An 11,256-nucleotide genomic window follows, 5' to 3' on the forward strand; every position below is an offset into this window, starting at 1 on the left:
TGGGGTTATATCCTGCCTGTTTGGCCCTGTCCAGGGGTATCATCGGATGGGGCCACAGTGTCTTCTGATCCCTCCTGTCTCAGCCTCCAGTATTTATGCTGCAGTAGTTTGTGTCGGGGGGCTAGGGTCAGTCTGTTACATCTGGAGTATTCTCTTGTCTTATCCGGTGTCCTGTGTGAATTTAAATATGCTCTCTCTAATTCTCTCTTTCTCTCTTACTTTCTCTCGGAGGACCTGAGCCCTAGGACCATGCCTCAGGACTACCTGGCATGATGACTCCTTGCTGTCCCCAGTCCACCTGGCCATGCTGCTTCTCCAGTTTCAACTGTTCTGCCTGCGGCTACGGAACCCTGACCTGTTCACCGGACGTGCTTGTTGCACCCTCGACAACTACTATGATTATTATTATTTGACCATGCTGGTCATTTATGAACATTTTAACATCTTGACCATGTTCTGTTATAATATCCACCCGGCACAGCCAGAAGAGGACTGGCCACCCCTCATAGCCTTCCTAGGTTTTGGCCTTTCTAGGGAGTTTTTCCTAGGGAGTTTTTCCTAGCCACCGTGCTTCTTTCACATGCATTGCTTGCTGTTTGGGGTTTTAGGCTGGGTTTCTGTACAGCACTTTGAGATTTCATCTGATATACGAAGGGCTATATAAATAATTTTTGATTTGATTTGACAACGCAGCCGTCATACCGCTCAGGAAGGAGACGCGTTCTGTCTCCTAGAGTTAAACGTACTTTGGTGCGAAAAGTGCAAATCAATCCCAGAACAACAGCAAAGGACCTTGTAAAGATGCTGGAGGAAACAGGTACAAAAGTATCTATATCCACAGTAAAATGAGTCCTATATCGACATAACCTGAAAGGCCTCTCAGCGAGGAAGAAGCCACTGCTCTGATGTCAAGAAGCTCATTTCGGCCATAAGAGACGGTAGCAGCAACATTGTGTACAAAACAAGTTATGAACAACACGAAAAACAAACAAAATAGCATGGTTGGTTAAGTGCCGATAAGATGGCAGCCCTACCCTCAAGAGCTTCTTGACATCAGAACTGGGATTACTCACCTTAAATTGGATGAGGAGTTCTTCTTCAATGAGTCAGACGCAAGGGATATACTACAGACACCCGACCAGGCCCAGATCCCCGTGATTCGCTGGAAATGGAAACATAGGTTTTGCAGAAAGAGATCAGGATGCCTTGTGAGGATCAGGCGACGAGTGGCTAATCTGCCCTTGACTTCCGTTCTGCTAGTTAACGTTCAATGGCTGGAAAATAAATGATATGAACTGAAAGCATGTATATCCTACCAACGGGACATTAAAAATTGTAAAATCTTATGTTTCACCGAGTCGTGGCTGAACGACGACATTAAGAACATACAGCTGGCGGGTTATACACTATCGGCAGGACAGAACAGCAGCCTCTGGTAAGATACGAGGCGGGGGCCTATGCATATTTGTAATCAATAGCTGGTGCACGATATCTAAGGAAGTCTCAGGGTTAAACAGTTGACATCAATAAGGGATCATAGCTTTCACCTGGATTCTCAAGGTTTTGCTCGCCTGAGGTAGAGTATCTCATGATAAGCTGTGGACCACACCATCTAGCTAGAGAGTTTTCATCTGTATTTTACGTAGCTGTCTACATACCACCACAGACCAAGGCTGGCACTAAAACCGCACTCAATGAACTGTATTCTGCCATAAGTAAACAGGAAAACGCTGATTCAGAGGTGGCGCACCTAGTGGCCGGGGACTTTAATGCAGGGAAACTTAAATCAGTTTAATCTCATTTCTATCAGCGTATTAAATGTGCAACCAGAGCGAGAAAAACAATTCTAGACCACCTTTACTCCACACACAGAGACATGTACAAAGCTCTCCCTCGCCCTCCATTTGGCAAATCTGACCATAACTCTATCCTTCTGATTCCTGCTTGCAAGCAAAAATTAAAGCGGGAAGCACCAGTGACTCGGTCTATTAAAAAGTGTGTTAGATGAAGCAGATGCTAAACTACACGACTGTCTTGCTAGCACAGACTGGAATATGTTCCGGGATTCTTCCGATGGCATTGAGTATAACACCACATCAGTCACTGGCTTTATCAATAAGTGCATCGAGGACATCGTCCCCACAGTGACTGTACGTACATACCCCAACCAGAAGCCATGGATTACAGGCAACATTCGCGCTGAGCTAAAGGGTAGCCACTTCAACCTCAGGAGGCTGAAGAAATTCGGCTTGTCACCAAAAACACTCACAAACTTTTACAGATGCACAATCGAGAGCATCCTGTCGGGCTGTATCACCGCCTGGTACAGCAACTGCTCCGCCCATAACCGTAAGGCTCTCCAGAGGGTAGTGAGGTCTGCACAACATATCACCGGGGACAAACTACCTGCCCTCCAGGACACCTACACCACCCGGTTTCACAGAAAGGCCAAAAAGATCATCAAGGACAACAACCACCCGAGCCACTGCCTGTTCACCCCACTATCATCCAGAAGGCGAGGTCAGTACAGGTGCATCAAAGCAGGGACCGAGAGACTGAAAAACAGCTTCTATCTCAAGGCCATCTGACTCTTAAACAGCTATCACTAACATTGAGTGGCTGCTGCCAACATACTGACTCAACTCTAGCCACTTTAATAATGGAAAAATGTATGTAATAAATGTATCACTAGCCACTTTATTAAACAATGCCACTTTATATAATGTTTACATACCCTACATTACTCATCTCATATGTATATACTGTACTCTATACCATCTACTGCATCTTGATGTAATAAATGTATCACTAGCCACTTTAAACAATGCCACTTTAAATAATGTTTACATACCCTACATTACTCATCTCATATGTATATACTGTACTCTATACCATCTACTGCATCTTGCCTATGCCATTCGGCCAATACTCATTCATATATTTTTGCCTATGCCGTTCGGCCATCACTCATATATTTTTATGTACATATTCTTATTCATTCCTTTACACTTGTGTGTATAAGGTAGTTGTGAAATTGTTAGGTTAGATCACTTGTTAGATATTACTGCATGGTCGGAACTAGAAGCACAAGTATTTCGCTACACTCGCATTAACATTTGCTAACCATGTGTATGTGACAAATAACATTTGATTTGATTAGAGCTGCCGCTTTCAAGGAGCGGGACTCTAACCCGGAAGCTTATAAGAAATCCCGCTATGCCCTCCGACGAACCATCAAACAGGCAAACCGTCAATATAGGACTAAGATTGAATCGTACTACACCGGCTCCGACGAGCGTCGGATGTGGCAGGGCTTGCAAACTATTACAGACTACAAAGGGAAGCACAGCCGAGAGCTGCCCAGTGACACGAGCCTACCAGACGAGCTAAATAACTTCTTTGCTCGCTTCGAGGCAAGTAACACTGAAACATGCTTTGAGAGCATCAGCTGTTCCGGATGACTGTGTGATCATGCTCTCCGCAGCCGATGTGAGTAAGACCTTTAAACAAGTCTCTGCTAGGTAAAACCCCACCTTATCTCAGCTCACTGGTCACCATAGCAGCACCCACTCGTAGCACGCGCTCCAGCAGGTATATCTCACTGGTCACCCCCAAAGCCAATTCCTCCTTTGGTCGTCTTTCCTTCCAGTTCTCTGCTGCCAATGACTGGAACGAACTGCAAAAATCTCTGAAGCTGGAGACTCACATCTCCCTCACTAGCTTTAAGCACCAGCTGTCAGAGCAGCTCACAGATCACTGCACCTGTACATAGCCCATCTGTAAACAGCCCAGATCTACCTACCTCATCCCCACACTGTATTTATTTATTTATTTATTTATCTTGCTCCTTTGCACCCCAGTATCTCTACTTGCACATTCATCTTCTGCACATCTACCATTCCAGTGTTTAATTGCTATATTGTAATTACTTCGCCACCATGGCCTATTTATTGCCTTAACCTACCTCATTTGCACTCACTGTATATAGACGTTTTGTTTTCTTTTGTTCTACTGTATTATTGACTGTATGTTTTGTTTATTCCATGTGTAACTGTGTGTTGTTGTATGTGTCGAATTGCTATGTTTTATCTTGGCCAGGTCGCAGTTGCAAATCAGAACTTGTTCTCAACTAGCCAACCTGGTTAAATAAAGGTGAAATAAAAGAAGAAGAAAAAAAAAGGTCAACATTCACAAGGCTGTTGGGCCAGACGGATTACAAGGACGTGTACTCTGAAAATCTGCTGACCAACTGGCAAGTGTCTTCACTGACATTTTCAACTTCCCTTTTCAACCTCCCTGTCTGAGCCTGTAATACCAACATGTTTCAAGCAGCCCACCATAGTCCCTGTGCTGAAGAACACTAAAGTAACCTGCCTTAATGACTACCGACCCGTAGCACTTACGTCTGTAGCCATGAAATGCTTTGAATGGCTCACATCAACACCATTATCCCAGAAACCCTAGACCCACTCCAATTTGGATACTGCACCAACAGATCCACAGATGATGCAATCTCTATTGCACTCCACACTGCCCTTTCCCACATGGACAAAAGGAACACTTATGTGAGAATGCTATTAGGTGACTACAGCTCAGCGTTCAACACCAAAGTGCCATCGAAAGCTCATCACCAAGCCAAGGACCCTGGGACTAAACACCTCCCTCTGCATCTGGATCCTGGACTTCCTGAAGGGCCACCCCCAGGTGGTAAGGGTAGGTAACAACACATCCCCAACGCTGATCCTCAACACGGGGGCTCCACAGGGGTGCGTGCTCAGTCCCCTCCTGTACTCCCTGTTCACTCATGACTGCACAGCCAGACACGACTCCAACACCATCATTAAGTTTGCTGATCACCGACAATGATGAGACAGCCTAGAGGGAGGAGGTCAGTGACCTGACCGTGTGGTGCAAGGACAACAACCTCTCCCTAATTGTGAGCAAGACAAAGGAGATGATTGTGGACTACAGGAGAAGGAGGACCGAGCACTCCCCCATTCTCATCGATGGGGCTGTTGTGGAGCAGGTTGAGGCTTCAAGTTCCTTGGCGTCCACTTCACCAACAAACTAACATGGTCCAAGCACACCAAGACAGTTGTGAAGAGGGCACAACAAAACCTATTCCCCCTCAGGAGACTGAAAAGATTTGGCATGGGTCCTCAGATCCACAAAGGATTCTACAGCTGCACCACCGACAGCATCCTGACGGGTTGCATCACTGCCTGGTATGGCAACTGCTCGGCCTCTGACCACAAGGTACTACAGAGGGTAGTGCGTACGGCCCAATATATCACCGGGGTCAAGCTTCCAGGACCTCTATACCAGGCAGAGTCAGAGGAAGGCCCTAAAAATTGTCAAAGACTCCAGACACCCTAGTCATAGACTGTTCTCTCTGCTACCGCAGAGCAAGCGGTACCGGAGCACAAAGTCTAGGTCCAAGAGGCTTCTAAACAACTTCTACCCCCAAGCCATAAGACTCCTGAACAGCTAATCAAATGGCTACCCAGACTATTTGCATTGAACCCCCAACACTGCTGCTCTGTTATTATTTATGCATAGCCACTTTAATAACTCTAACTATATGTACATAATTACCTCAATTACCTTGAAACCAGTGGCCCCCGCACATTGACACATTGACTCTGTACCGGTACCCCCTGTATATAGCCCCGCTATTGTTATTTACTGCTGCTCTTTAATTATTTGTTGTTCTTATCTCTCACTTTTTGTATGTATTTTCTTAAAACTGCATTGTTGGTTAAGGGCTTGTAAGTAAGCATTTCACTGTAAGGTCTGAACGTTGTATATTTGGTACATTTCCTGTTCACAAATGCAAATAGTCTAAATCCAAACCTAAACTCAAATCAAATCAAATGTATTTATAAAGCCCTTCTTATTATGTTTGCATGTATACTTACATAACTATATCATTATTAATATAGGGTGTGTCTTTTATGAATTTGAAATGCAGCCTTTATATTGGAGTTGTCTCGTATGGCTTGTTGTATTATTAATGAATATGATTTGTTTGTGTAGTATTCCTGGCAATGTAAATAGTTTGTATATATTCTTGTTTGCATGTGATTATTCCTCTTTTGTTTGTTATTAATAAAAAATGTAAAAAATGCTACGCTATCAGCCTCATGCCAAGAATATGCATAGCCATACGAGACAACTCCAATATAAAGGCTGCATTTCAAATTCATAAAAGACACACCCTATATTAATAATGATATAGTTATGTAAGTATACATGCAAACATAATTGACTGTAGAGCATATAAAGCACCCACAAGCTACCCGTGGCTGAAAACACAATGATGTCTGATGAGTATACACTTGTAGGGCAAGGGAGGAAGGAAGGAATGATTTTTAAATGGACCACCTTGCCCGGAAATGCGTCACTATTTATCCCGAGATGATTGTGTTTTCAGCCACCATTAGCTTGTGGGTGCTTTATATACTCTACAGTCAATTATGATTGCATGTCTACTTATATTAACTATATAATTATTCATATACTCCTACTGTATGATAGCTAGCAAATTAATTAGCTAACTAACGTTAACCTGCCTAGCTGGAACTTCTGAAGGAAAATGTTTTATTTCTACAATTTCCAAAAGCTAACCAAACAAAAACATCATTACTTTTACGAGAAGTGTTTGTGCGTCATGGGTATTAGTAGCACAATTTCAAACTCATTTACATTCGTTTTTACTTACACTTGTATGTTGAGGTTTTACATTTTTGAGGTCTTTTCTTAGCGGGTGTACAATCATCTCGAATTTAATTATTGGGTGTTTCTGGCCCCGAGGTGAATACAATTGCAAACTCAATCAAAAACAAGGGCTGAAGGCCTTACGTTGCGAACTTCCCTTGTTTGGCTAATCTTTTTTTTTTTTTTATGTATTTCTTGTTTGGCTAATCGTTTGGACCAATGTCCAAATTGTTGACGGGAATTGCCCCAAGGGCATACATCTAGGGTGTCTTTTCTGAGTTTGAAACGCAGCCAGTGTGTCTTAAGTGTTTGGAATGCAGCCAAAGTGTTTTTCGTTTTTTTCAAAATTGCCGGGAAGTCACGTGTCCTACTCATCAGTACACTTGTAACAACCTAAAGCATTACGAAACTTCTATCCTTCCTTGGGGGGGTAAAAAAACGCCACCTGCTGGAGGGAGACAGATTTTCCGTCGAGTTGGGCCACTTCCTTTGCCTCTTCTGCACTGTCTGTATCAAGAAAATGAAGGGTCGCTTCCGGACACGGTAGATTCCTCCTCACCACTGTCTGAGATGCACATTATGGAATTCAATGCAAAAAAATACGATTTTTAACGGCCTGACAGTTAATAACATAATTTCTTATTAATTAACTTAGTTGGAAATTATGACTATTTTAAATTCCATTCAAAAATGTATTTGACGGCGAAGAATATTTATGCCATTATGTGCAACGCTGATTACAAGGCCCAATGAAGGCACTGTTCTGGTTCGAATTTGTAGCCAGTAAACGCGATATTGTAGCTATTTTACTGAATTAGCAACATTGATATTTGGTTGCTTATCGTCACTAGCTTATACATAACCATTCCCAGGTAGGCCTACAGTAGGGGAGGCTGTGTTCATTGCTCTCGGCTGACTAACATTTTCACAACCCTACGCAGGAAATTTGTGTGGGGAATTCTTGCTTTTTTGCATGACATCATCATGCAAATACAGGTAAACTATATGTTTATGCGAGATTACATGCATCAGTAGCTCGAAATAGATCATGGTGTAATATAAAACACCATGGAGCTGTGTATTGGCAGCCGCAGCCTGGCTAACTAGCTAGCTAACGTTAGTAGTGATGAGACATGCATGGAAATTCTAGCAGCGTTAGCTAATAGTTAGCCTTTTAAAAATGACCTGTTACATTTACGACAAGCTGTTATACACAGTTAATATCGAGAGCCCTTATGTACCATCGCTTAGCTGAATACTTTAATTGTATTTACATGATTCTGTCGTCAACCATATTGCCATATTCATCTATTGTTGGCTGGTTGTTGATAAGGATCTGCAGGCCACTTCGTTTTCGGCTTTTGCAACCTTGGTTGTCAGTTAGGTGACAGAATGAATAAATGAAACAGCCAATTGGTTTTGATTTAAACAAATGTAGGCTTGATTTAATAGCCTATTGTTGAATATTAATCAATTGCAGTAATATAGCTGTGTATTTTTTTACATTTATTTTACTAGGCAAGTCAGTTAAGAACAAATTCTTATTTTCAATGATGGCCTAGGAACAGTGGGTTAACTGCCTTGTTCAGGGGCAGAAGGACAGATTTTTACCTTGTCAGCTTGGGGATTCGATCTTGCAACATTTCGGTTACTAGTCCAATGCTCTAACCACTAGGCTACCTGCTGTCGTAAGTCTACTGTAGTTGGATTACGTATATCAGTCATATGTCAGCTTACTGTAACCATTGTGTGTTTAGCTTCCAGGTCGTAGGTGAAATGCAGGCGAAGGTATGCGCCAGGAGGACCTCTCTCATCACTGAGAATGGGCAGGCTTGTGGGGCATCTGCGGACTCCCAGCTCCCATTTAGGTGCCATCGGTGTGGGGAGCATGAGAGGTTCCATAGCCTGGCCTCCTTGAGAGACCACCTGGAATACAGCCACAGCTACTACCACACCATGCATGAGCTGAGCCTCCCGACCCGTAGGGGGCACTCTCACCCAGAGAGAGTCCTGCATGTGCGCTCCCTGAGTGACACACAAGAGGTAACTAGCTGCATAGAGAGGTGTCGTACACATAGTGTGGGGACGCAGGCAGCGGAGGAGATACAGACTGAGGAAGAGGAAGAAGAGGCCCGTAAAGATGATTTAAAATTCCACAAGTCCAGCCCTGGGACAGATCATATCCCCTTTCCATTTGACAACCCTCCAGAGCCAGGCAGCGAGCCTGAGGCAGTGTCCCCAGAGTGGAGTGTCTGTGCTGGGGAGGTGTCGGTCCGGCGCAGGCTTGCCAAGGTCCTGTTGGCAGCGGACAGCACCATGCAGAGGAGGCTGCACAGGGTCAGCACAGAGCTGGCCCAGACGGACACAGAGCTGCTGTGTGAGCGTGCCCACTCCCAGCACCTGGCCCAGGAGAGGCAGGAGGTACAGGAGCGGGAGAGGGCGCTGAGCCACCAGGTGGACATGGCCGTGATGGTGATCGCCACACTAAAGGAGCAGCTGAACGAGTCAGAGTACGAGCTGGAGAGGAGAGAACAGTGAGTAGTGTCTGAGCCAGTAACTCAGTCTTAACATTTCCTTACAGTATTGTTAGTCAAAATCATAATCATGAGGTCAAATGGCAGACAGTATACTAATCTGGTAACTCCTTAGATTGTTGCTGTTGCTAATGGAGTTACTATAATTTTTGCAGTAGCACCATTCTTTAGCATGTTACTAGATACTCCCCCCATTGTTCCCCCCTCAAGTTTTGAATTTGTATCTCTGTTTTGTTTCTTATTTTTTCTTATTTTTTTTCAGAGAAGTCATCACCATTCAGAATTTTCTGGAGGCTGCAGCCCAGCATGAGATATGTGGTAAAGTTCGGATCCAACGTTTCATTGAGAACCTGCTCAAACGCATCACCCTGGCTGAGAGGCTACTGGAGTACTATCAGAGCTCCCCCAGTCCACCAACCTACACCGATTACATGGTACTGTACAATATCAAGCCTGTTTCCTACTACTGACAGCAATGTGTTTACAATGACAGATTCCTTTTCAAAGTATTTTGTGGCAGCTGCTCTTACTTTTTTTTAGATGGCAACGGAAAGACGGTTGGGGAGAGAGTAGAGAATATCATAATTGTTACACATTTGAACCCTCGTGAGAACTGTTGATCGTAACTGGCCTCCCAGATTCAGTTGGGGAGTTGAGAGGAAGCCTATTCAGATGTTTTCTTCCTCCGTATTTATCTAGAAAAGGGAAGCACGATAACCTTCCAAACATTCCAGAACTGGATAATATCAGCTTTTGAGCTTTGGTGTAAACAGTATAAATACCTGACATCTTTTCATCTCCCCTGCAGCACCAGACAGCTGAAAATGGACCTCATAGAATAACCAAAAGCAGGCGAGTTTGTGAACTTCATTTTTTACTATTGATATACATGATCTACGTCTTCTGTAGTTGGGGCCCATGAGCTTTGGCCTGTGCTTTTAGTGTCTCACTTTGATTACAATGCTGAGTTTCCAGTTTCAAAGGTTAGGACATGGTTACATATAAATTATACATAGGGATCCCTTGTCGCAAATGAGATTTTCTGTCCTTATTCATTAGTAATGATTCTGAGTTTTATCTTCTCCACTAATCCTGAGTCTGTCATCGTTACCTGCTGCCTGTTGAAGCATTGGTTTTGTGTCTGAGGTTTGTTGCACTGTCCCCTGATTCTAGGTCAGCAGGTTATCAGCTGTCACAGTCCTGTCCCCAGGAGGGTAGAACGCACCCCTCCCAGTTAGGACGGGCGTTCCCCAAAGGCCCTAGTGAGAGAGTGGGTAACTCTGGCTACTTCAGACCTGATCGCAGGGATGAAGCCTGGACCCAGCGCCGCAGATCAGCTGGATTTGAGGACTAGGTAACCTGACCAGGGCCCGACAAATGAATGTATATATGATATGTATTTACTGAATGTATAGATAATACTGAGCAGGGGATGCTTTATGGCCATGTGTACGCTAGTTTTTGCTCCATTCTGTCCTAGAGGTTGCTACTGTCCTAGTTTCAATTTTGGAAGTACTGTAGTAACTTGATGGATAGGTATTTCTGATCCTCATTGATGTTTTAATTAGTATTAAATCATACTATTGATGGGTGTAGATCTAATAAAATGCAGAATTGTATACAACAACAAAAAACTAGATGATGGAATTGTTAAATGCCCACACCAATAGAAATCCACTTTTGAGGTGGAAGATGGCCAGAGCTTACCCAAGATGTTGCACAACAATTTAAGTCAATAAGTCATCATATTAGTCAAAGTACGATATATTTGGGCTTTAAGTGACAAATCCAAACTTCCCACTTCTTGCAAATCTGTGTGAATGTGGTATCTCTTCCTGTGATAGGCTGAAAATAATTTGTATGTCCTATGTTTCAGGGCTGGGTTTTATTTGAATGTTACCACCCACCATCATGGCATTGTTTAGAGCGTTGGCCCGAATACCCGAGCCGGCCAGGTGAAAAACCTGTCTGTGCCCTTGAGCAAAGCACTTGAGCCAAATTTGCT

General features: G+C 43.7%; 1 protein-coding gene across 3 annotated transcripts in view; it reads left to right on the forward strand.

Annotated features, from left to right (window-relative positions):
* The first annotated feature begins 7,062 nt into the window (after window positions 1-7,062).
* The window catches only part of LOC115153285 (protein ZNF365), a 5,257-nt gene continuing 1,063 nt past the window's right edge, over window positions 7,063-11,256 (forward strand). The window contains exons 1-6 of one of the 3 annotated variants that reach the window (XM_029698572.1): window positions 7,067-7,260; window positions 7,659-7,713; window positions 8,475-9,251; window positions 9,514-9,685; window positions 10,060-10,103; window positions 10,425-11,256. The exon at window positions 10,425-11,256 is cut by the window's right edge and continues 1,063 nt beyond it. In XM_029698572.1, the coding sequence (XP_029554432.1) occupies window positions 7,691-7,713; window positions 8,475-9,251; window positions 9,514-9,685; window positions 10,060-10,103; window positions 10,425-10,605 (1,197 nt within the window). In that variant the 5' untranslated portion in view covers window positions 7,067-7,260; window positions 7,659-7,690 and the 3' untranslated portion in view covers window positions 10,606-11,256. Of the gene's footprint in view, window positions 7,714-8,474; window positions 9,252-9,513; window positions 9,686-10,059; window positions 10,104-10,424 lie in introns of all 3 variants that reach the window. The other 2 variants (XM_029698573.1, XM_029698571.1) reach the window with 2 other exon arrangements.

This window comes from Salmo trutta, chromosome 18 (genome assembly GCF_901001165.1).
Source record: "Salmo trutta chromosome 18, fSalTru1.1, whole genome shotgun sequence".
NCBI classification, from domain to species: Eukaryota; Metazoa; Chordata; class Actinopteri; order Salmoniformes; family Salmonidae; genus Salmo; species Salmo trutta.